Here is a 26886-nt window from a genome sequence, read left to right as displayed (position 1 = left end):
AACGATTATTTTAACACCATCTAAACTGATTTAGGTTTACAATTAACACTTTATTAATTTACTTAAAGTAATTTTTGTACAGCCAAATCACAAAATATTCCACTAAAGTTCACTTTAAATGATTATAATGGTTTTTCCCTTTTTAGAGAGCATCAGTGTACCCAAGCAGCTCAACGGAGGAATTGAATATACAGTATAATCATAAAGAATGATCAGACTCACAGAGATCACTGGCTTTCATCCACTCTGTGAACTAGACTAATTTAATAGAGATAATCATAGTGAATGTCTTAATCCTACAAACACGATGATGTAAACTCAAGAACGACGGTGGCGAATGCTCATCCATGTTCTGGCAGTGTTGAGACACTGTGATCGGACAGTCCAGACACAAACGGCATCGCGCCACGTTTCTGCAACCAGTTGAGATTCACCGAAAGTGGTCGCCGCCGCCGCCAAGTCGGGGCTCACAGGTTCTCGTTAGTGTCGTGTTGGCACTGGCTGTCGGTCGAAGGGTTCAGGAAGGGCAGCTCCTCGCCGCAGCCCGGAAGTTTGAGCACCTGACTGCTCAGGTCCAGGCAGCACTGCGGACACAGAGTAAAACGTAGTTTGTACATCATCCCAACAAGATAGTTTCACCCCGTCACATCTTAAATTGTCTCAAAGGGAGAATCCAAGTGGAAAGTGCCAAAAAACTGCAGTTCCTCAGACGGCCACTTGAGGCTGGCTACAGAATAAGTCAAGCCCCATAAGCCTCCATGATCAAATGTCCAACTTTACAGCAGAAATAAACATTTTGATACAAAACATGGTTGCTCAAATAAGCCAACTGTCAATCTGCGTAACTGTTGCGTGTCCTGGAGGAGAAGCCTGAAGCTGCTGGGAGTCGGTAAGTACACCAACAACTCCGAGGTAGTAATTAGGAAGCTGATTCAGTTCAGACGAGGGCAGTCCTCTTTAAATTCAAACCAACAGTCTCCCCTGTTTGTTGTCGTAATTGGACGAGAGACCAACTGTGACTGTTTGTAGTCAAAGTGTCTGTTGGACTGTTGTAAAAATCAAAACTCTGACCTGAATACTAATGAGAAGAGACGAGACAAATGATCCCCACATGACAGATTATAATACAAACAGATTCTGTCTTAACGAATGAGTCGTTTAAACTTGTTACATTCACCTTCTATGAGCGAAGCGATCCAGATACAGGTGGTCTACAACATGTACCTGTCGATCAAAGCGTCCACGCTCTTAATCCTGCATAACTTTAAGCCTTAATATAATGTGAACAGGTGAGTTGTATATAAATTCACCCTCAGTACAGTTGTCATGAACGGGGAAATTAGCTACAGAGACCAAAACTGTTTTTTGTACCAGGCTGTAAACATGTTTATTTCTGCTGTGAAGTTGGACATTTGAACATGGGGACTTATGGAGACTCACTTCTGGAGCCAGCCTCAAGTGGACGTTTGAGGAACTGCAGTTTTTGGCAGATGGAGATTGCTGCTTGGTCAACACATGAATTTGCCATAGCGCCAAACTATAACAGAAGTTATCACGTAGAGAAGGTCAAACCTGAACTCTTTATGTTATGTACAAAGAGCCAACAGTGCCCACTATGAGCAAACCATTGTTTGAATTATTTTTCTATAGATATCATGATAATATGGCATCATGACAGCCCTGATATGTATTTTTATAGGATATAATTATCTCTCTGATTACATAAAAGCACTTTATGTGGATTATATGTATAAAATTTGCCCCCAAAATATTGAGTTTTAACACAAAAAGAGCAGCAAATGTCTGAAATTATCCCAATAAAAGCTGTTAAAGCACCTACAAATTCTACAAGAGCGCGTTGCTTTTGCAGTGTAAAACAATGTTTCAATAAACGCTACGATGATTTACAACATTAATCCAAATCAATTACTGTATTGTTTATGGAAGTACAGCGAGCTTGAAGCAAAGACGTTCATCTCACAGAGTCCTAAAGGGCTGATTAACAAAATTAGAGCTCGGGTTCGTTTCATACCCTCAAGGTCGCACTCTAATTAGTTTTTTCAGATATTAGCCAGATGCAGCACATGTAATGAGAGTGAACACTACTTTCAGATTGCCACACAGTCTTTTCCCTGGGTTTAAATTGCATTTTCAAATGCGCAAATTCAAAATCCCACCTCGCAGGATGTCCTCAATTCGTCTGTATCTGGGTTTTAGCTGCACAGTGGGCATCGAAAATGAATCTACCCAGCCTTTCCTACGAGATAACATCCAGTACATCTCTTTTTTGAGAATTTGTGCTTGTGTGCTTGTCACCTCCTGAAATGTTCACCTTTCTACAAGCATGTAAACGTCTTCTTAGTCCCTTTTTTTTGCTTATTCAGAGCCATGTGAACATTTCGGGCGGCTGGTTCTTTAAGAAAACACGTCAAAGGAGGCGATAAGAACCAAATATTAGCAGAGTAAATGAGGACCTTACTTTAAGTTCCAGCAGAGTGTGAAGACCCAGGCACAGCTCGAACGCCTCATCCTCTGAAAGCGAAAGAAGAAGAGATAAGAAGGAGAAGGAGTTTTATTACTGCAAATCCTCTCCCAACACCCACCAACCGAACACGCATACATTAGGCTGAATCCAGGTTAAATCATCAACACAACAAAAATTATTCATCGCTGTGTTAATAAGTGCTGATAAGCCTTGTGAGGGTGCACATGACTTCTGCAGCAGCGAAGTGAGAGTTTCAGAGCCGGGTGAGAATTTAATGTCTGTGAAAGAGTCAGGGACTGAATTAGAGTCATTATATTCACTATGGTGGAGTAGGTGCATACAAGAACTGCAATATTAATAATTAGTTGTGTGTGTGCTGGTCTTGTTTTATCTTTGTGAGTACAAAATTTGCCCATAAACACAAAACGTCCCCGTAAGGATGAAATGTCCCCGTAAGAGGAGCATCAGGACAAATCTTCAAAGTCAGGACTCGTTTGACCAAGTGAGGACACAATCATATTTCTAGACTTTTATGGTTTTGTGCTCTGGAAGTAAGACTTGATTTTGATTTTGTCAGACTGCCAGCACCTCTAAAGCTCAATAATTAACACCCGTTACCTTGCTTGTTTATAATGTGTTAATTATTGAGCTTTAAAAGTGCTGGTAGACAGATTTTTTCCAGCTAAGGAAGTTGAGGAAGTGTTTTCCTGGCTTTAGCTTCATATTATTATTTCTTTAACATGATAGATGATCTATCCAATCCAATCCAATCCACTTTATTTATATAGCACAATTTTAGCAAACACAGGGTTTCCAAAGTGCTGCACAATACGATAGAACACAATGAATAACAATATAGAAACACAACAAAACGTCAAGTAGATAAAAGAAAGATAGAAAACAATAAAAATAAAATGAATAAAAGGCACTAGATAAAAAAAGATGGCTGGTAACAGATAATGTCGTTTGTTTTCGGACCGGCATCTATGACAGTGCGACAGTAACAAGTCTTCAGTTGGGTTTCCTGTTATGAAGTTTTGTTCATTGTTGGCTTGTTGGCTCCTTCTTTGTCTGTTCAGCCGCGGTGACAAGCACTGTTCATGATAATTATCTTCCCACTTATTCTTTCTCAGGGGATTTGTATCGGCACTCTTCATAGAGCAGATGAACATTATTGCGTCGCATGGTCAAGTTGAAAAGATATATTTGTCTGAAAATATCAGTGATTGCTACTGTCTGTTATTTAATGCTTATTTCTGCCTGGGTGCTTTAAAAGATAAGATGTTTGCTGTCTGAATGTTAAGTACAGAGACGAGCACATATCTCGCAACATCTTCTTCTTCTACGAGTCTATTTCTGCATTCATGACTGGTCTGTTTTGACACCTCAGGTAAAAGTATTGCTGCCTTGATGGATCGCTATAAAATGTGGCGTCTACTGATCTCTGACTTTTCCACCGCGAGATTGTGGTCAGTCTGCTGCTGGATGACTTATCTTTTAGTGCCGTCGCTCAATTTGTTCAATATGTTTTTCATTTAAGACCGAACACCTGTGAAAGAAGTGTCTCCATAAGTCCCCATGTTCAAATGTCCAACATCACAGCAGAAGTAAACATGTTTACAGCCTGGTACAAGAAACTGTTTTGGTCTCTATATCTAATTTTAACTGGTCTAGACTGGGGGAGAGACGAGTCTTGATGTAGGAGCTATGAGTGAGGACAAACAGCTTTACAAACATCTTTTTGGCTCGACAATGGACAGACGATGCAGCTGTACCACGCATCATATCTACTGTAACTGACGTCTCGTTTTGTTAAATGCCTAATTTCTCGCCTCGCCTACTCCGCTCACATCTCAGGTGGGAGGGAAAGGAACAAACTGAGAAATAAGAAGAGGGGATTGTGCGCATGTTACAGTTTCATTGTGACAGATCTGTGATCTGATTCTTACCTTTGACATAGGCCGAACACTGGACCGTCTGTCTGCCCAGCTGCAGCTGCAGACCCGTCACTGAGCCGCTCACGCCACATGGTGAACTGTCCTGACTGGGCACCAGTCTAATAATAAACACAAAACCTCCAGTCGATCAAATAACATTTTATTTCACTTCATTTCATACAGCCGTCGTGTACTGTGAATAGATTATTATTCATTATCTGTGGTAGATTTCAGCGTCTTTTTATTATTAAAATGTTCGAGCAGCAGTTTGAAGACAAAGTCCATCGATTGTATCGTCTTTCAGCGTTTACCTTTTTAGAGCTGATCTGAAAGTAAGATGAGAATAAAATGTCACATCGTCTTCACTGAGCTCTACGTGACCTTTTAATGTCTTTTCTTGAAGATGAAGGTGATGTCAGGACTTTAAGGATCTAAGCTGCTTATAAGCTTTTCATTATAAAGCCAATTCCATCACAGAGAAGACGGTAAGAAGTCTCGACAAGGTGTTTGACGGCTCGCTGAGGGATGCGGCATCTGGACACGAGCTTGGGTTTGATCAGCCTAAGCTGGGTCGCCTTGAGGAAGGTGTATGATGTTGAGATGTGTCCAGATGTATCAGTAGGATATTTGTGCACGACTTTAAATGTTGAACTTTTGATTGATTCGTTTGTCAGAGCACTTTAAAGTTTAAAAAATATGCGTCGTGAGTGTGTTTGCACTTCAGAGTGGTGCTTGTTTCTTACCCGAGCCTCTGGCAGCAGGAGGTGGAGATGTGGTTGTGTTGGCTGCCAGTGTTGATGGATGCCTTGACTTCAGTCTCGCAGCACTGTGGGGGGAAGACAGAAGGTGAGACTTTGTTTTTTTTCCGCTTCAGTCTGGCAACACCACACGAGAGGAAACTAACAGCACATTAACTCTGGGGGAGCCTTTGAAAGTCACTGATCTCTTTTTCTTTTGAACAAATCTATTCGGCCTCGTGAAACTGAAAGATGTCGACTGTTAATCAACAAAACAAACGTCCCACCGCTGCTTTACTTCCAAGCCAGCTCTTGTACTTTGGAGCCAAATCTTATTTAGTGTTTTAACTCGATCTGTATTGATTCTGTGTTGGAGTTGATTCATTAACTGACCACATCACTGCTGTGCCAATAATTAGATAATACCTGGATCACTGCAGTAGACTCTTACATGTAATGGAGCCCAGATCACAACTCCAGCAAGTAGTCCGAGTCCAAACTGAATAAATACGAAACATATAAACACTAAACTGCTTTGCAAGTTCAGTCTTGTAGTGGCTGTGAAGATATCTGCTGAAAAATATAATTTTTGCATGAACAGATTTAGCTCCAAAGTCTGTGAACACATTTATTTTTCAGCTGGTAGCGCCGTGTCAGCGGATGATCCGAACATTTGTAATAACTCCACAGCGTTGAAAAAGTCTAAAAGTCAAAATGTGTTGAACAAAGATCAATGTAATCATTTCCAAAAATGTTTTCCAACATGTTTTTATCTAATTAAATATTCAGCTTCAGTCCAGATCAGTCGACCTTTAGTCTTTAAAAAAATAAAAAATTCTCTTTGCACTCACTGAACTTTTCCCTGTGTGCTGCACACAAACGAGGTACACACCTGCGTTAACGAGGTACACACCTGCATTAATGAGGTACACACCTGCGTTAACAAGGTACACACCTGCATTAACGAGGCACACACCTGTATTAATGAGGCACACACCTGTATTAACGAGGTACACACCTGTATTAACGAGGTGCACACCTGTATTAACGAGGCGGCCTAACAGTGCCATAAAATCCAGAATATTCATTAAAGAAAGTCAGGTCATGCTGTTTTAAGCACATTCTAAATGTCTAGCTGACCAATCAGATCGCTCGGTCGGAACCACTTGCTCTATAATTGATCATTAACTGATCCATTAAGTTCAAGTTGCTGAGCTGTTGTTTCCCAACAACATGCAGATTCTTCAGTTTTGTTGAGCACACTTTGATTTTTCAGATTTAATGGTCAACAGAGGATGAAATATTAACCAAACATGTTTTGTCCGTCCCAACCAAACGACCTCCACAGGTCATGATTTCACAAACTCACCTGTGGACTAACATATTCTGCTACGAGGGGAAGGTGAGGGTGGATGTCAGGTTAACAAGGGGGATGCATGTTGGTTGTTTTCCTAACAAGGGAGATGGCATCCAGTCTAAAAAGGACACAGTGGGTACTACACTGGTGATGCATGGCTGTATATATATATATCTGCTGTTGTTCTGGTGTCGTAGTGTTTCTTATAATATTAGTATTCGTAGCTCGTCTAGGTCTGGTAATTTGACAGCTCTGCCTGTGAGGACTTTAACTTTAAAGTAAATTAACATTACTGTTTCCTGAAGTGAAGTTTATCTGATAATAAATAACGATGACTAAAGAGCAACGCAGCTGGGGGATCTATTTGAATTTGATGGTGGAAGAACATCTAATTTATACATGGTCTGATACACAGTTAGCAGTGTGGGGGTGGTGCCAGCATACTGCTTATCTCACATGCATGCAGAGCTGCCATATGTCCTGAATACATCCTAGCATTACTATATGTTTTTCCAGCATGTTTTACTCGTGCACAGGTTGAAGGACGTCGAGTAAGATGTCGCTGAATAGAAATATGCCTTTACAATCTGCTGCACTACAGACTTTACAAACGCGTCTTTGTGACATGACATTCCCTGCAGGCAACAGTGAGCGACTGTGAGAGGCAGAAGAAGAGAAATGTCAGTGGAAATCAGGACAAGCTGCCTGTTAGCTGTGCTACTGTAACTCATATAATGACATGATTAGATGCGATTTATTTCGAGGATAGTGATGGTGTGAAAAGGAGTTTTTGTAAAGACAACAGTACAACTGGGTTAAATTTAGGAAAAGATCATGGATCAGCGTGGATGGGTATAACGAACATGGGGATTTTCCATGAATATAAGCGATATTTTACACACTAATTTGAGTTAATGTGTTGTTGTCCAAGCGGCAACTCTGTGGCTGTGAAGTGAAGCCAGTCCCACGAGCGCTGATATAGAGCACGACAACTTTTTTGTACCAGGCTGTAAACATGTTTATTTCTGATTTGAACATGGGGACTTATGGAGACTGAGGGCAGCCTCAAGTGGACGTTTGAGGAACTGCAGTTTTTAGCTCTTCTGCGGTTGGTTGCCGCTTGATTTTAACAAACTTTGCACCAGAAAGATGAAAAAAAAACCACAATACCATTGATCAAACCAATAACTAACAGCAGCCAACGTCAGATAAAACGTATCATACTTTAACAGTTACCTAATGTTTCTGTAGCGTTGACAAAATGTTCAAAAATAAACATATTAGCAGTTCGAATTAAACTAAAGCTCCCTGCGCTGTCTGCGGGAAAATATGACACTAACTCCCTTTAAGAAATATGACATTTAAATAATTCATTACGTGTCACATGTTGCCAGTTTTCTTGTTAATTTAGCATCGATATATTCCGTAAAGATAAACTGCATTTCTGTACAAACAGTTTCGTCAACCTCAAAAACTCAAGAACTCACTACGAGCGTTATTTTAGTGCGAGACGAGCGTCGCAAAGAGGGGAACTGTTTCAAAAATGAATATTTCTTACTAAAATAAGAGCTGCTGAATTAAACACTGACTCGAAACACTGTTAATTTAACGTTTGTCATGTGTATGACTGTATATTTCAATGTGAATTATAACTATTTGAATAATTGATGATGTTATGTCAGGGAAATGTCATGATGACGCCTGTTTAAAGATTCGATATCAGTTGCTTTATATATATAAAAGATTGTCGACCGTGACTACTGTGGTCTTTCACTGTCCAGCTCTCGTCCTGGTTCCTGTCTCTGTATATCTTTCTCTCGTGTCATAAATCAATACTGTACCCACTTGACCCGAGGATATTTCCCCTCTTGGAAATAAACATGTTCAGTTTCCATGGGCCTTGTTTTGATCCCTCACGCTCTCTGTACAGTCTGATCTGAAACTCCCTTTGTCCTCGCAGGCACGCCGGCTTATCAGCAGGCCCACAAACCTGCTCTTTTGTCTCAGTCCCAGCGGTGCAGAAATCCCTCTCTCTCTCCCTCTCTTTCTCTCTTTCCCTGAAGTTTAAAAATAGCTGCCGAATGAGTAACCGAGGAACACTTTGCATTTAATAAGTTGATGATAAAACCGAGCAAAGCACAATGAATAATGGGGGGAAAGCGCTGAATCTACCAGAAACGTAGATACAGTCTCCACGGGGAATATCAGCTGTTTGATCACTATTGATTTAAAAAATGGCTCTGTCATTGGTCTCAAACATTCATAACCAGCTAGAATATGTACCTATTACATAAAGTCCATGTTGGACGTCTGCTTTTGTTCTTTGTCACTGATTTAACAACATTGTGTTTGGAGCATCGGCCGTCTCAGGTGGCCAGATATGAAAATCAGCTGGAGGACAGATTGAATCACTCCTCGAGTATTTGGCGTGACCTTCTTTGCATACATTAATCATTGGAGTGTTGAGAGCGTGTTACCACAGGGGACCACAGGGAAGCATCTCCATGTGAAACCACCAGACAACCATTGATGCCTAATGTGTTTCAGGAAACACGGTTAATGAAATAGCGTGAATAATGAGTCACTGCGTGCATAATGCTGCAGTTTTCTTCTCCTTGTCTGCTAACAGGGTTATCTAAAGTGTTATACACGGTCCTACATGATGATGCTGTCACGGTTTGGTTGAGTCACAAAGGTGGTATCGTGTCTTCTGTTGACCCTCCTGAGGTCATCAAGGTTTGGGTTGTTGGCCTTGTTTGAGACAACTTTTTAAATTATATCACAATTTTAGAGTTTTAGGACAGGGGCTACCTTCAAATCAAGTAAGAAAGAAACCTGTGTGAGTGTTGAAGAACTTGTTTATCACTTCAGCTTATTTGTCCTTACGTGAAGCTGCCCAGTCCGATCTGAACTCTGAGTACGTGAACATCTGTTTCTAATAATAAATAGTACAAACCATTACCCAGCAACACCTTGATTGTTATGGTCTTTATGGAAAACCCTCTCAAACAGTGACCTACTAAAGATCTTTGACCAGAAGAAAACTGGTGAAAGCTCTCCAACCCTGTTTTTTGTTGATTATGACTGTAAGGGCATTATCTGCAATCTTTTTCTTGGTTTTCTCAGTTTATTGCAGGAAGAATAAACAATCATCTGCTCCCAGAGACTTCTGGATCTCCTCTTGCGAAGGAGATCTTTAATCTCAATGAGGCTTTTTATGGTTAAATGAATAAAATGAAGGGTTGGAGAAGTGCTTTACCGCGCTGCACAGCACAGCACAGTTGGGCTTAGGCGTGGGAGTACGTAAGATCTATAGTTGAGACAATGTAGCTCCAAGGGAAAGGGCTTTCTGGCGGCAAGAGAAAGCGGTGAGAATATTTTATACTCTTATATAAATGTATCGTTTTCAGGTAAGCCTTTTTATGCAGCTAAAACACATTTGTTCTGTCCACAGCACTGCTTTGCTCGACCTCCATGCCGAGGCTTCTGTTGCTTCTCCAAACTTGGAGCGTGCCGACCTCTGTCGCCTGTAGGTAAGTACAACGCTACTTCAGAAAACATGAACTATGCCTCGAGGTGCCTTCCTTTACGTAGTACAGATTGTTGGCTGCTGTCTGAATAATCAAAGGTGAGTTCACCACGATTTAACCAGCAAACATCTTCATGTATTTTCTATAAGCGGCAACCTCCGTGGCTGTGAAGTGAAGCCAATGCTGCAAATGCCAAAAACTGCAGTTCCTCAAAGTCCACTTGAGGCTGGCTCCAGAAGTGAGTCAGTCTCCATAAGTCCCCATGTTCAAATGTCCAACTTCACAGCAGATATAAACATGTTTACAGCCTGGTACAAAAAACAGTTTTGGTCTCTGTAGCTAATTTCCACGTTTATGACAACTGTACTGAGGGTGAATTTATATACAACTCACCTGTTCACATTATATTAAGGCTGATTGACAGGTAGGTGCAGTTACAGATGGCTTGTTTGAGAACCTTTGCAGATTTTTAGATTAGCCGAAGCGGCAGGACTGCCAACATGGCAACAGCCAGAGCCACCACACTCTTCAGAAACCTTTGTGTGAAGTCACGGAGACTACATCCAGGTTTTATAGTTTCTTTCTGTTAATCAGCTCACTAACAAGTCGATTTATCCTGGTTCCACTGTTCGAGTGAACCCAAACAAATCTCCATTTAGCCTGAAGCTGTATCAAGATCATGTCGATCACGAGTCGGACACAAATCCTGTTTGCCGATCATCAACGTGGAGCCGAACACAGTCGACCGTGGGCTGCGGTGTTTGCTTGTTTATGAGAGACTGCCACTGCATCAGTACTAGAGTCAAGTGAGCAATCATCTCAAGGAGCTATGAGAGCCGGCGTGGGGTACGAGTGGGAAGAACTAGACCCCGTGTGAGAGGTTAACTGTTGCATGTATTTCAGTAAACAAAGGCACTAATTTGAATACCAATTTATTCTTATTGTTTTTGTGCTGAGGCCCACGTCATTACAAGCCCTTGTGCACTATATTTAATCCATTTTGGACCCATGTGAGGATGTTAACCAGGCTGGGCTTTGAGTTACCCTGACTCAGTTGTCTTGTTGTTCTAATCCAAGCAGACAGCCGCTGGTTCCTGCCAAGCTTTTGATGTGTTATAAAGGAAGACTACAAGAAGAGTGGGCTTTAAGTGATGAGTCATGGGAGCAGAACAGTGCCGGTCTTTGTATCTTCTCTTATGCAGTAGTAGAAAGTGTCAAAGCATTGAATGTGAGTGTTGTGAGACACATTGTCAGTACCTTGCATTGAACGACCAGAGCTGTGAGGAGGGTCGAGCTCTCCGTGCCCTCGGTTTTCTCGGTCGTCTGTCTGGCTCCGGCTTCGCTGCTGTCGTCCTCCTCGTCCGACCGTAAGCTCCTCTCGCTTTCTTCCAGAGACTCCCTCTCCTCCGTGGAGTCGTCGGCCGTGCTCTCGCTCTTCTCCTCGGCGTCCGCGGGTCCGTCCTTGGTGTCGGCCAGCGGGGATCGAACCCTGCCGCTGGGGTCGCGGGCCTCCCCTCGCAGCCGTGTGATGTTTCCCTCCAGCAGGCGGCGCTGGACGATGCTGTGAGGTTGCTAGAGGGGAGACGGAAGAGAAATGGATGTCAGGATGGAAAAAATTGATCCAGACAGGTTCTCAAATGTGACACTTTGCTGCTTTTTGCCCTGACAGGATGATAAACTGAATATCTTTGGGGTTTTGGACTGTACAAGGCATCTGAAGATGTCCCACTGAAGATGTTTTATAGAAAATAATCAACAGATTCTTGAGAACGGTGAGACCACGTGACACTCAAATCAACGTCAGATCCAGGATAATTAAATAAAGTCAAACAAGGTGAATAAATTCAATGTGTATCAGAGGATACGTGACATCTGCTTGCATATTTACCCCCCCTTTGTGCCGTGATAAGATAAATATTTATAGTATAATTATCTCAGACAGAGAATGTCACAGACAGCTCGTGACGCCACGTACATTTAATCTGAATAAAGAACAGGTTATGTAGGTCACTGTGTTAAAGAGACACGTCAACATCAAGTCTCATGGATCCAGAACGGCGATGAAGAGATGTATTTATGCAAATTTTCACAGGTTAAATCAAAGTTAAGGTTCTGTTATTTCCATATAGACAAACAGCAGAATGAATTATTTGACGGCTGGTGATGGTTTGATTGTACAAAATCGTTATCATCATATGTCAAATCCAACTTAAAGTTAATGACTCACCGGTATTTAGTGATTTAGATCTATCTGAGCACCTTTACTTATCGGTCAGTACTGTCAGTTTCTAATTAGTGTAGCTAAACTTGATGTAGTTTGTAATTCAGGCCCAAACAAATCAAGAGAAGAGGCATGTACTGCGTGTGGAGTAATTAAGACCTCTGTCGATAAACGGTCCGTCAGGATAATGTCAAAGCATTGACGTTAGCATCGATTGACCTAAGAAAGATCATCTGTGTACATGAAATACGAATACTGTTACAGATAACTAGTTTGTACCCTCACATAAATGATTTCCCGCCTAAATACTGCACATGCACGCTGTGCACGCTGCTTATTTATAGTCAAAATGTTGTAGTCGAGACCAAGTTGAGATCAGGACCACAGTGTATCAAGACAAGGTCAAAACCAAGACTTTGAGGGGTCGAGACCGAGTCGAGACCAAGACCAGACAGACGTGTGGCTATTTGACATGTCTCTGTGGGTGAGGCTTTCTAGACGGAAATTAAATTTTAAACCTCGCTGCAGCGAGTATAGACCATTTTAACTGAGGATGCTGAGGCGAGGTAGAGATTTAACCACAGAGAATGGCACACAGAGAGATTCAAATTGCTGACTTTAACTACATTGAAATAAAATTTGGTTTCCAAACTGCCTGAAGTGAAGGTCACATTATCATGTCATGAAAGTCGGTTCAACACTTTCAGGTCATCTCTGTCAGCAGCGCTGTCTTCTTTAAGCTCCACACGCCCGGTGGCCATGGTTGCTTTTTTGCAAACACGCACTTTTCTTCTCGAGTCATTTAAAGTCTTTTAATAGACAAAAGCAGTTTCACACACACACAAAAGGCACATTTCAGACTATATTTATCACATCAGAGGCGTCTCACTCTGTAAGGTACAACCAGTATGTCGCAGTTTTGTTCTATATATTTAATACTCGTGTGTTGATCTTGATTCATGTCACCGCTTCCGGCCGCCGGCTGGCTGTTCTTCCTGCATCATATAAAAAGTCAATTATATTGAAGCTGCCTGTTCCTCTGTAATCACATTGTTGTTCAGCAGAGTCTGGGTACAGAGCAGCTCATCCAACACCAGCAGAGTCACTGCAGTAATACAACACAAAGTGCTTTCCTTTGAGATCACCAGGATGTTCGGATGGACATTATTATTGTACGCATTCCCATCTCCAAGCACATTAAAGCAACACTGCATAGAAATGTAGATATTTTTGTGATTTGGTCAACAACACTCTGGGACTACGACTAAAAGTCCCAGATTTACTCTTCCTAGCTTCCTTCGTCAGTGTCCTCTTTGGTCTTTTTACGTCCATAGAGGCTGCTGAGCCCGGTTACATTTCCCCACTTGCCCCAGCTCCTGTTCTGGCACAACACCAGCTAAGTTACCCATCAGTATTTGCCTGCAAATGAAAACCTCCTTCTTCTCTTTCTCTTCCAAAACGTCTGTGGTACAAACACCAACGATCCGAGTCACAAACTGAGCTAACAGCAGCTACAGTTTACTTCACTGTCCATCAGGAAACTCTGTAAATCACAGAGAGAGTTGAAACCAGAGGGGAAACCAGAAAACATTTTCTCCATAAAATATGATCCAGTTTTACCAGAATCAGTGAAATGGTTGGTGGTGTGTGACTTTAAAGTGTTACGTACTTCAAGTTACATAGTGTGAGAACCGACAGAGACACCATTCACCTGATTACAAGTCAGTGTGACATCAACATGATTTAAAATCTGTTATTTTATGGTGGAAATGTTACACGATGTTGCTTTAATTGCTTCTATTCAACGTTAATTAATCTCACAAAGTATCTCTCCTCTCATCTCTCTCCGTCCTCGGCACTAAATTAAAAAGCAGACAGAGATCAAGTGCACCCTGTAAAGTGGAAGATCGCCGGTTCACCAAAACATAACCGGGGTCACATGTGGCGACTGCTAGCAGCTTGACGTTGCTAACACGATTAACTCGCGAGCTGACCCCAGAACAGTCAGGGCTCGGGCGAAAAAACAGATGCCAATCATCAGAGTAGAGAGGGAGCGGCACGGCGAGGAAAAACGTCTGAAATTACATTGTATAACAGATTCAATCTTTGCTTCCCTGCTGTCTCATGAGGAGAAAAACATCTTCCTGTTAGAGCTCCACATGATTTCTTTGCCTGCTGGATAAAATCGTCGTGCTACATCAGCAGACCTCATGAACTGTTTCATTAAAACAATATTCTCCACGCCAGCAGATGTACATAAACCCTTGATGTGTCTCTGTTCACATCCCCTTTGGCGAGGTGTTTTTTTAATTTGCAAAAGAAGATAATTACTGTTATTAAATCTGTGATTTAGCCTGATATACAGCCAAAACAAACACACACACACAGAAAATACTATCAGACCAGAGGAAGAGGCCAACGACAAAAACATGGAGCTCCTGATTGATGAGAGAGCGAGTACAGAGAGAAGAGGAGAGGAGATTACTTTTAGGATGTAGATTACTCTTATCTTAGGCTCAGGGGTTGTTTAGGAAAAAGCTGCAATCAATAGAAGAAAGAAATATGGATTTCTACTGATTGCAAGGAAGCAGACAAGGGGATGAGAAATGAGATCAGAGAAGAGAGGCTGAGGGAAGGAAATGTACAAAGGAAGTGAAGGAGAGGAGAAATAAAGAAAGGAAACAAAGCAGATTAGGAAAGATGTAAAGAAAGCAGATAGAGAGTAATAAAAGAAAAGGAAGAAGATGTGGAAAGAAAGGATGCAAAGAGGAGACGATAAATCAAGAAAGAAAAGAAGGAGATGAGAAAGAGAAGGAGAGGAGAAATAAAGAGTGGAAAAGAAAGAAAAAGAAAGCAAATCAGGCAATGTAAGGATACAAGGAAGAGAGGAGAAACGGAGAAAGGATGTAAGGAGGAGAAGGGAGGAGAGATGAGAAGGGAATAAGGAAAGGAAAGGAAAGGAAAGGAAAGGAAAGGAAAGGAAAGGAAAGTGGGTAATAGAAGGAAAGAAGAAATGGAGAAAGGAAACAATGCAAAGAGATAGATCAAGAAAGGAAATCAAGGGTAATGGAAGGAAAAGAGGAAGGGAGGAGAAATGGACAAAGGAAAAGGATGCAGAGATGAGAGAAGAAAATAAGGGAAGGGGATAAGAGGAGGAATGAAGACAGCAAAGAAGGGAAGGAAACAAGGAAGGGAAGGAAACCAGAGTCGGAGAGGAGCAAAGAGGAGGAGCGGCCATCATCTCTGCCTGTTCATAAACCAGCTAAGAGCTGCTCAGCCACAGCTGGAGCTCAGAGAGGAACGAATGGGACACGAACGATGATTTGAAGTGTTGTGGTTGTTTTAGACGGCTGGTGGACACACACACACACACACACACACACACACACACACACACACACTCGAGGTGTTAGATTGTGTCTCAGGTCCACAGATGGATGTCTGAATCGTACATGTAACGACAGACGCTGACACTCACACATGGCCCGGCATGAGATGACATTATTACAGTCGCGTTAAGGTGATAACTCCTTTGCTCTCTTGATGCCTTTTTCTTATTTTTCTGTCTCCTTGCTGCCGCGTTCATTCAAATTCTGCTCAGGAATACTTTAACGGCACAATCTTGCATTGCTGTATGCATGTTAATGAGGGCAGAACATCAAATAATGACATAGTAATGCGGGGAAAAAAGAGAAAAGCCGGATCTATTTTCTCTTCCCGCGTGAGCTTTTCTTGTAATAATGGTCAGAGAGACACAATCACAGCTGATGGACGGACTTCTCTCAGAAAAAAGAGGGTCTGAGATCGATCATTGGCTTCGTGGAAGCTCACACTATGACACTATCATCCTGAAAGTGTCATTCAGACATCATACTATCAAGACATGAGAGGATGCTCCCATCATGTCTGCACATCTGATGAAACCAGAAAAAGCTCCTCTAGTCTGTGAGAGTAACAACGTGAGAAACGACATTTAAAATGTTGTTTTCTCCAATAGAGACATTGTGAAGTGCACACACACACTCACACACACACACAAAGCATTTCTATAAAAGCGTAGCGACTGCAGGGCCTGTTGATTTCTGTGGAGACAGATGGAGGCGGGCAACAGGTGACCGATGGAAGAAATCCACGGCTGAGTAATACAAAGCATGCGAGAACAACAGGTAGAGCAGATGGGGACGTCCATTGTGAGACTGGCACTCAACCAACATACTTAAACTGTGACTTTATGGCTCTGCAGATGCCAGTGTTGGCTGGTAAGGCGGCTATTCACAGACACTTTGGACCAGAGAGGGAAGATAAAACTCCCTCTACAAGATGATCGGTGAACTCTTGACTGACCGACGGTTCCTTTAGCTTCGGTCGTGCCAACTGCAACAGAAGGCAAACCGCAGAGGCAGTGCTGGTGCTCAGCAATGGTTTAATACCAAATGTCAGTGAACAAAGGCTTGAAGAGGCAGCGAATGCTCAGTGCCAGGGAGCAGCCAAAAAACAGAAAACCGTAAATGTTGTAGCATGAACAGAGGTGAAACTCATAGACTGCAGTCCTGCTCTTTTGGGAATGGGTTTTAAACTCATTTTAAATATGATGCACTGCACTTATGTTGCAACCAAAACCAGATCGTAACCAGGACACTAGTGCACAAACTTTAGTAAAAAAGGATAAAAGGATAAAACTGGGTGGGCTGAAAGACGCCTTGTTGTTCAAACAAGCACCTACCTGTCAATCAAAGCGTCCACGCTCTTAATCCTGCATAACTTTAAGCCTTAATATAATGTGAACAGGTGAGTTGTATATAAATTCACCCTCAGTACAGTTGTCATGAACGGGGAAATTAGCTACAGAGACCAAAACTGTTTTTTGTACCAGGCTGTAAACATGTTTATTTCTGCTGTTTCAACATGGGGACTTATGGAGACTGACTCACTTCTGGAGCCAGCCTCATGTGGACGTTTGAGAAACTGCAAACACGCAGGCTAAATCCAAAGTCCACGGTAAAATAGTAAAACTCATTAAAATGTAAAAATAGCTGTCAGCCACAACATTATTCTTCTTGTTTACGTTCAATTGTTTAGTTCCATAACTTAAAGGATGATGATTCCCTTAAATTAAACTATCCATTGTTGCATTATCAGCCCACAGACATAGATGTTTAAAAAAAAAAGTCTTCTATAGTGCCGGATATACGTGTGAAGAGTTTATTAATACCCTGAAATGTGAGACAAGTTTCTGCATCTCGAGGTTTCAGCAAACGTCTCACCTCTTTCTGCTGATAGCTTGTCAACAGTCTGAGAATATGTGATAAGGCATCAGTCAAACGGGCTCCTCGTGGATTACCCGTCATGAAATCTAATGAATACAGCAGGCAGCCGTGTCCCATAGAGACTCTATCTATTGTACACTATGCACTGTTACGCTTCATTTGACAATGAATTGTTTTATTGTTGAAGCAGCTGAGGTGCGATCTGAGCGATTCTGGACGATATTAGTTTCATGAACGTTCATCACTCCTGATTGTGAGACGTGACACAGATATCGTGGCGAAGCTTTCACCACAGAGATTTACTACAGAAACCATCAGGCTTCTTTCTCCTTACTAAAATATCACCTCCCACTTCCTCTTTTGTGTTTGCAGCTCAACATTAGTTTGTAAAAGAAAAAACACATTTTTTAAGTGACCTTAAAAGATTTGGATGGCAGCTGAAAATAGTCCCCACACAATGAACTGCAGTTACTTATATTACTACAAAACCAGACACTAACATGCACGTAAACATTAAAAGTTTCGGTATAAATCTGGCTTAAATCGGTCGACTGTCTCACAGACTTCTTTGTTGTTCTGTTTTGTATTTTGCTGATGTCCCTGAACACTAACCAGTCTGAACTAGCTCTCAGCCAGCGGGACACAAAGAGAACTATTAAAGCAATTTTTCCACCATAAAATAACAGATATAGAAATCGTGTTGTTGCTACACTGATTTGTAATCAGGTAAACGGTGTCTCTGTCATTTGTACGTCTGTTCTCACGCCTCAGTTTGTTAGCTGGGAGTGTTAGTGTTTGTACCACAGGCACTTTGAACCACCGAGAAGAAGAAGAGGAGGTTTTTAGGCCCAGGGTATGGGCCGATACTGATAGGTAGCGGAGCTGGTGTCGTGCCCGAACAGGAGCTGGGGCAAGTGGGCAATGTACCCGGGCTCGGCAGCTTCTATGGACATAATAACAGAGGCAAAAAGACCCGAGACGATGTCCATGGAGGAAGCTAAAAGAGAGTGAGTGAGCAAGAGTAAATCTGGGACTGACTTTTAGTGGTTGGTGAAATAAAAGGCTGAAAGACGCTGAGCTGGGCTTCTTGATGTTGGACTAGTCAGTAATATTACCTGGCTGCTATGTCTTGTGTTGTTGAACTCGCTTGATGTTTTGGCTGTGTACAGCTTTAGTCTATAACTCCAGCACTCGTCCTCTGTTTCTTTTTCTCTGTATTTCTTCCTCTGTGCCTCAGATTAGAGGCTAATTGCCATGTGGACTAATTATCTGACTGCAACAGACTCCTCTCTCTCATTCAGCGAGTCACGTGAGCTTTTCTAATTCCCTCTTTCTCATTCTGATGGAGCTGCCACAGCGGCTGACTTCCTGTTGCGCTGACCAGGACTGCTTCACATCTGCTGCCCGCCCGCCCGCCTCTCCACTTCCTCTTCATCCTTGTTTTACATCTTCTTTCTTACATCACTGTCTGTCTCTTCGCTGACTCCTACACAAAGAGTATTTCTAGATTAGGTGAATTCAAATGAAAGAAAAATCCACTTGAGGCTGGCTCCAGAAGTGAGTCAGTCTCCATAAGTCCCCATGTTCAAATGTTCAACTTCACAGCAGAAATAAACATGTTTACAGCCTGGTACAAAAAACAGTTTTGGTCTCTGTAGCTAATTTCCCCGTTCATGACAACTGTACTGAGGGTGAATTTATATACAACTCACCTGTTCAGATTATATTAAAGCTTAAAGTTATGCAGGATTAACAGTTTGGACGTTTTGATTGACAGGTAGGTGTCATTACAGATGGTTTGTTTGTGCACCCAGGCATCATTCGAGCTTCAAAACTTCTCATAACGCATACGCTGTTCATATTTGGGCACAAGTGACTGCTGTTTGTACAAAACAAGCTATTTGAAGATATGCCGAGGGTGCTTATGTCATCGTTTTTTGTCATTTTCTAGACTAAACTATTAGTTAATCATCAAAAAAATAATCAAATATTAAAAATAATCATTAGCTGCAGACCTAGTTAATCATCTGTCTTCCAAAACCACCTGCAGCTTTATTTTTATTCTCATTATTTTCTGATTAAGATGCTTCCACATATATGTTTTGCTTTCTAATATGACAATTAATAAACACCAGTATTCCATTTGGAGTCACTTTGGGGGGTGTCACGTGTCACACCTGGACCATGCCCAAGAAATAAACACAAATACTCCTCCTTCTCTTGCATCCTGTGTCAGTATCATGTGTTTTCTGCTCCTCTGTTGTCGGGGTTGTTTTGTCGTTTGTGTTTTTGTCGGGTATTTTTAGCCTCCTGTCTTCCTACACAGCTCTGAGGGAGCAGCTGAGGGAGAGCGTTACCGCCCAGCCACAGCTCCAGATGACACAGAGAGAGACAGGTTCATACTAACCTCCCTCCAGCCCACCCTAATTGTCCCGGAGCTAATAATAAATTCTGCATCTGAACCGATTTAACACAGTTTGTTTTGCGAGGGAGAGACGAACACCCCGAGAGAGCACGGCGATCACACCGAGTGACATGGTCGTGCATGAAGTGCTACTTTGCTTTCATGAGCAATTGAGTTCAGAGAGCGAATCTGGCTTCAAAAACATCATACATATGGATGTAAAAACCTGTTTCAGATTGAGATGTAGCCTTTTATACACCATCTGCTCGTTGCAATTCATGACTTTTTAAAAGGACAAGAGATCAACGAGTTCACAAAATTCTAGCACGATACTCCACACATATTTTTTTAGAAACGTCTTTTAAATGTCTAACACGTTTTTCAGGCTTTAAATTGGACATAATGTTTAATGTGTACACAGCAAAGGCTCCATATATATATATAGCTACTTCTATGCTACAAGAGCTCCACATTCAAGCCCAGTTCTGTAGCTTTTGATCATCCTCAAAGGTACCTGGAGACTCCAGTCACCTGATTGGACAGGCTTTCACACACACATACACACACAGGTTCAATCTTCTGTAAAGAGATGGACTTGAGCAAACAGACAGCTAAGCTGCAGGGAGCAGATGAAGGGAGGTTTGCAGCAGACGAGGTGTGTGCAGCAAAATTAGAAGGATTCCTACGATCAATATGTATGTTGACAAAATTAGATGATGATGATTGATGCATCGTTTTATAAAGACATAGTTCAACATTTTAGGAAATATGCTGAGAGTTCGATGAGAAGATTAATGCCACTGTAAAGACTGTAAACAAAGGAAAGCGGCTAGCCTGGCTCTGTTCGAAGCATAGACAGTATAAAACATGGTCGTCATATACGCTCAGTGTGGTGGCTCTGGCCGCCACCATGTTTGTAGTCCTGCCTTTTCTGCCTAATGGCTAATCTAAAAATCAGCAAAGATGTTGATCATCGGGCCGAATGAAGCCTGGTTGCAAGCAACAAGCCATCTGTAGTGGCACCCACCTGTCAATCAAAGCGACAGTGCTGTTAATCCTGCATAACTTTAAGCCTTAATATAATGTGAACAGGTGAGTTGTATATAAATTCACCCTCAGTACAGTTGTCATGAACGGGGAAATTAGCTACAGAGACCAAAACTGTTTTTTGTACCAGGCTGTAAACATGTTTATTTCTGCTGTGAAGTTGGACATTTGAACATGGGGACTTATGGAGACTGACTCACTTCTGGAGCCAGCCTCAAGTGGACGTTAGAGGAACTGCAGTTTTTGGAACTTCTGCACTGACTTCACTTCACAGCCGCTTGATCCGAGGGTAACCAAATCCACCTACCAGAAGCCCCCTTAAAATAATTAACATGTTATATAATACTAGATTTTTGTAGCATTTTAACACTGTAGCTGGCTGCGGTAGAACTACTCCTCTTAGTATTATAATACTGTTTAGTGCATCATGTATTGCAGTTACCGTCCACCACTGGTTGAGACTGTTTTGTGGTTCATAAGTAGCGTTCCTTGGTTCAAGAGCATGAATTTGACTAAAGAGTAATATTGCAAATGTTTGGGACTATTAAACTAAATACATACACATAAATTCAGTTGTTTCCCTTTAAAACTTCTGATTGGTGTTTCTACATCATCGCCCCTCGTTCTGGTGGAGCAAACATCGAGTGTGTATCCAGTGAAAAACAGTGAGATTACACAGTGGTTACACAATAACTTGGTCCATGCTGAGCTCAGGTGTAACAGATCAGATATTTCCAAACCCCGAAACGTACAGTACACATTCCCATTCTTTCTTGTTTACCCTTCTTACATCTTACCACTCGAACATTGTGTTACATAAAACAGCCCCACTAAACCGAGCTTCCTCCTTGACTCCCATCTCTTTCCCCTCCATCGCTCTCCCATTGGATTTTGACCTTTTCATGCTCACTGCTTCCCTTACGCTGCAGCACAACATGGCTGGAGTGATGCTGCTGCTGCTGCTGCTGAGAATAAGAGGACCTCAGGCTAAAGAGCAGCAAAACAAAATCATTCTTACATAACAGGCTCTGCTGCTGAATTGCACACTGGACAGGCCAGGCCAGCGAGCACACATTAGGAGGAAGAAAGGCGAGGTTACAGCTAAAACGTCTCTGTGGGTGGCTTAAAAGCATAAACGTCTAAAATGACTCACATTTTGTGCTTTTATTTGAATATTTAAAGGAACAGCTCAATATTTTTGGAAAACCCGCTTATTCACTTGGCAAGAGTGAGATAACTGACAACATGATACAACATGTTAATTAATGAGCTTTGAAGTCAGGCTAGCAGTTTCCCCCTGCTTCCATTCATTGTGCTAAGCTAAGCTAAGAAGAAGTCACTGCACCCCCTCAGCAGTAGAAATATAAATAAGGATGCAACTAACTAACTTTATCTCCCTTTAGTTTTTTTTATTATGCTTGTTCAGCTTATAAAATGCCATTTTTAAATAGCTTGGTTTGATAAAGACATCGAATTTGTTGGTCAAATAAATCTCTAACTGATAAACTAAATAGTCCATTGACTACTGGTTCCAACGGTGCTGAAGACTTTAATTATGGAGTCTAGATTTCCAACATAACTACAGTCTCATCTTAGCTAACAAATATCGTTATGAATCATCCAGAAAAAGGGGAAATAATGATCGTTTATCATCAAATATCAGTGCCTGACATTTTAGAAATGACCTTTGCTTACGGAAGCCACAAGCCACAATAGTAATTCTGCAGCAGTACTGTAATTAGATAAAAAAAAATTCTACCATATAACTGGAAATAAATGGAAAAAGATAGCGACTGATTAATAGTCAGACAAATAAATGGTTCTGACAGTCTTATCCCGATGATGTCATCTTTTGTCTAAGGGGGTTTTTAGCTTGCAAGCAACCTCAGAAACACGTCGTGCTTTCTTTTCATTTAGTCCATCCATGTCTATTCAGAGTATGAATGATGTAGCTGGCTGTCTGCAGAGAAGAGATACAGGCAATGGCAGAGGGCTGCTGGCAATTTTCCTCAAGTTCCCAAAAGCTATTCTGACATCGAAAATCACTTGTTACAGATGATATGCAAATTATGCTGGGCTCCCTGTGGACACATCTGCTCCACAGATAGGGTTTTAGATAACTAGTGAAATGAGCTTCATTCTGTCTTCAAGGAGAAGATCATTGGTTTTATAAAAAGAGGGGTTTCAGTTCCTTGCAGCCTGAACCACAGGCTGCCAATGGATGTACATACGCTCCTTGAATCTAATAGTTTGAGGGAATCATATCTTGTAGATTAAGTTTTTCATCTTATTATTATTGTGTTCAGTATTGGACTCATCTTTGTTGCCTAAGAAACTGTGGCTGTAGAAGAGTAAGAAGAGTAAGAGATGCTAGCAGCCGTGCTACTTACTTGAGCTAGTTGTATGTTTTCAAACATATTTACTGTGTTATAAAACAATGTTGTTCATTACTTTTCTCTTGTGAATACAGCGTGTTTGTTCAGTCTGTCAGGCTGGTCTATTCACGAAAGTCACTGTGAGTCATCCTCTGGGGACCACAAATGTCAGTGCCAATTTTCATTGCAAAACATCCACTAATTGTTGAGATATTTCACTCAAAAACACTAATGAGGTGGCGCTAGAGAAAAGGGCAACTCATCACAAATGGCACTGAGGTTTATCCTCTGAGGACCATGAATGTCTTTGCCAATGTCCATGGTAATCCATCCACTATTTGTTGAGATATTTCACTCAAAAACACTAATGAGGTGGCGCTAGAAAAAAGGGCAACTGATCACAAATGTCACTGAGATTTATCCTCTGAGGACCATGAATGTCTTTGCCAATGTCCATGGTAATCCATCCACTATTTGTTGAGATATTTCACTCAAAAACACTAATGAGGTGGCGCAAGAAAAAAAGGCAACTGATCACAAATGTCACTGAGATTTATCCTCTGAGGACCATGAATGGTGGTGCCAATTGTCATCGCAATTCAGCCACAATTTGTTGAGATATTTCACTCAAAAACACTAATGAGGTGGCGCTAGAAAAAAGGGCAACTGATGACAAATGTCACTGAGATTTATCCTCTGAGGACCATGAATGTCTTTGCCAATGTCCATGGTAATCCATCCACTATTTGTTGAGCTATTTCATTCAAAAACACTAATGAGGTGGTGCTAGAGAAAAAGGCAACTGATCACAAATATCACTGAGATTTATCCTCTGAGGACTAAGAAAGTTGGTGCAGATTCATGACAATCTATCCATTATTTGTTGAGATATTTTACTCACAAACACATTGTGTTTTAACCGTGAGGTGGTGCTGCTGATCACGAAAGTCACTGAGATTTATCTTCTGAGGACCATGAATGTCTTGTCAGCTGTGATGGACGATTGTGATGGAAGAACATTGTCATTCATTCATATTTATACCTTATAACATTACTTATTATTGCCATATTTTGATTACACGCCGGGTCAATTAAGAAGGGAAGAGGGAGAAAACATATCTATCACTAGATTATAAAAAATGTGGCTCAGTCAAAGTAGAAGAGACGCAGGGTGGGATGTTTTTTCAAGCAGCAAATGTTGGTATTAAAATCTGGCAGAAATAAATACATCACAGTGACATTCGCAGAGCACTGAGCGCTGCTAGTGCCGCTTCCCAGTGCCAGAGTGATTGTGTCGAAGTTCTTGGAGAGCTCTGGGGATTCTGGGAAGCAGCCATCAAACCAGAACTGTGTCACAGGAGGAGGTGGAGTAATAAATTGCAAAAGATTATTACAGGGAGTTCCTCCAGAGTGAAGAGACAGCTTCAGTTTAGGAGGAAGAGGAAGTAAAGAGGTCTCTCTTGATACGCACGTATATGTCAACCCTGAAATGTGTTAATCTGAACGTACAGCGGCAGCTCTCGATATCTCAGAGGCACGTTTTGACTTGACGTTACTTCCTCTGTACGCAAAGTGCAAGACTATGAGTTACTGTACGTGCATAGTGCTTACAGAAAATGGTGATCATACTTATAGATTAAGAGTCCATTAGCTCCTTCTGCATTAAATTGCAATTAAAATATATAATTGACAGCCTCTTGGTCCCCTGTAGACTTTGGGACACCCTGGGACTTTGGGAAAGGACTGTTAATCCATTAATCAAGTAGTCAGATTAATCAGTAATAAAAATAATGGCTAGTTGCCGGCGCAATGAGACGTTTAAAGATACAGTCCAAGGATTTTAGTCCGTTTACAGGTGTGGAGAGTACTGCCAATGACAGTATAAGGGAAGTTAGTCAGTCCTGCCTCTTCCACCTCCCGGCTTAGCTAAAAGTTGGCAAATATGTAAATCATTTGTGGACTGGAGACAGGCTGAATGACCCCTGGTTGCTCAAACAAGCCATCTGTAACGGCACCTACCACCTGTCAATCAAAGCGTCCACCCTCTTAATTCTGCATAACTTTAAGCCTTAATATAATCTGAACAGGTGAGTTGTATATAAATTCACCCTCAGTACAGTTGTCATGAACGGGGAAATTAGCTACAGAGACCAAAACTGTTTTTTGTACCAGGCTGTAAACATGTTTATTTCTGCTGTGAAGTTGGACATTTGAACATGGGGACTTATGGAGACTGACTCACTTCTGGAGCCAGCCTCAAGTGGACGTTAGAGGAACTGCAGTTTTGGCACTTCCGTGCTGGCTTCACTACAAGACTACAAGTTTAAAAAAGACAGAAATCTTGGGGTGGGAAGTTATCGGTCCTCTGCAGCTCAAGGCTACATTAACCGCTACTAGGATAACACACCTGTCTCAATTGAGTAAGACCAGAACATTTTACTGCTTCTGCTTCTTCTTCTTTGCCGAATTGCCACCAAGTGGAGCATCAGCGCCAACGTTTGACTGCCAAAATATAAAACCTTGCCGGCAGCTGTACAATGCCAGTGGTCCACTACCTTGGCGAAATGGCGATCATTGACATCAACTTTTTGACCTGTATGAGTGCACCATCCAACCATAATCAACAGTGTGAACGCGCCTTATGTATTCAAAATAGCAAGTGGTCAGGTTGCATTGAGGGTAATGTAGTTTACTAAAAAAAAAGATGATACCTCTGCTTTTAATTATGATTTACCACCTTTGCCACCACTCAAACTCAACCTTTAACACCTGCTAAGCACCTGGCAACGCTCGCCTCTCAAATCAAGTGAATTATGAACTGTCCGCCACTCACCAAGTCTTTGGACGTGCCCAGTCTCTTGAGTCCATCCAGGGGCAGGAGGTCAGCTGAGTCCTTGTGTGTGAACTGAGTGGCCTGCTTCAGACGCCTCTGCTGGTGTAGGATGGCTTTATCCCGGATGGCTAGCTCACCTTTCTTCGCCTCGCTCATGGTCTCTGACTATAGAGCAGGTTGGTGCTGTGCACAGAAGCACGGAGACTATAACCTCACAACAACAACAGCAGCAGCAGCAGCAGCAGTGGATATCCGTGAGAAACCCCCCAAAAGGCAGCTTTAATAAGGATTGCTGTTTAGATCCTTTTTAAGGCAACACAACCTGCAAGTGTTGCCTCCTCCAAGCTGTTTTGCCCTCTCTGAAATGCTGCTGTCCTTCCCTCTGGGCTTGTTGTTGTACTCTCTCTCTCTCTCTCTCTCTCTCTCTGTGTCTTTCTCTCCTGTGTTTGTAGTCCTTGGCATGTATCTGTCTCAGCAGCTTCAGGAGCTATTGTCCTTTCCTGGATGCTCCCCTGATGTAGACGCTCATCTTCCTCACAATGTCAAGATCTGTCTCTGACAGAGGCAGCGTGTGAGGAGGCTGTGGGGTAGGTGTGACTGAGAGATTGTGTGTTCTCCCCTCCCCTCAGTGCCGTCTGTCCTTGGATCTCTCTCTCTCTCTCTCTCTCTCTCTCTTTCCGTTACACTCTGCTT

General features: G+C 41.9%; 2 protein-coding genes across 3 annotated transcripts in view; one reads left to right on the top strand and one right to left on the bottom strand.

The window, feature by feature from the left end:
• itfg2 (integrin alpha FG-GAP repeat containing 2) overlaps nucleotides 1–26886 on the top strand; it is a 47356-nt gene that overhangs the window by 19809 nt on the left and 661 nt on the right. Inside the window, exon 12 of one of the 2 annotated variants that reach the window (XM_027272039.1) lies at nucleotides 9971–10049. In XM_027272039.1, the coding sequence (XP_027127840.1) occupies nucleotides 9971–10049 (79 nt within the window). Of the gene's footprint in view, nucleotides 1–9970; nucleotides 10050–26886 lie in introns of those variants that run through there. The other variant, XM_027272043.1, reaches the window with a different exon arrangement.
• On the bottom strand, nucleotides 123–26881 carry nrip2 (nuclear receptor interacting protein 2). Its single transcript, XM_019278466.2, has 6 exons — nucleotides 26194–26881; nucleotides 11304–11618; nucleotides 5166–5248; nucleotides 4435–4541; nucleotides 2480–2532; nucleotides 123–584 (listed from the first exon to the last, which is right to left on the bottom strand). The coding sequence occupies exons 1-6, from the start codon at nucleotides 26347–26349 to the stop codon at nucleotides 468–470; spliced, it is 831 nt and encodes a 276-aa protein (XP_019134011.1). The 5' UTR covers nucleotides 26350–26881; the 3' UTR covers nucleotides 123–467.

This window comes from Larimichthys crocea, chromosome XX, assembly GCF_000972845.2.
Source record: "Larimichthys crocea isolate SSNF chromosome XX, L_crocea_2.0, whole genome shotgun sequence".
NCBI lineage: Eukaryota > Metazoa > Chordata > Actinopteri > Sciaenidae > Larimichthys > Larimichthys crocea.
Note: the sequence above shows the minus strand (reverse complement) of the source record. Positions and strands in the feature narration are given on the sequence as shown.

Coding starts and splice junctions, on each gene's coding strand:
- nrip2 (XM_019278466.2), bottom strand. CDS start 26,349: ATGAGCGAGGCGAAGAAAGGTGAGCTAGCCATCCGGGATAAAGCCATC. Junction 5,249..11,303: donor CTCTGGTCGTTCAATGCAAG/GTACTGACAATG, acceptor TTCCCCCCACAG/TGCTGCGAGACTGAAGTCAA. Junction 585..2,479: donor ACACTCTGCTGGAACTTAAA/GTAAGGTCCTCA, acceptor CTGTGTCCGCAG/TGCTGCCTGGACCTGAGCAG.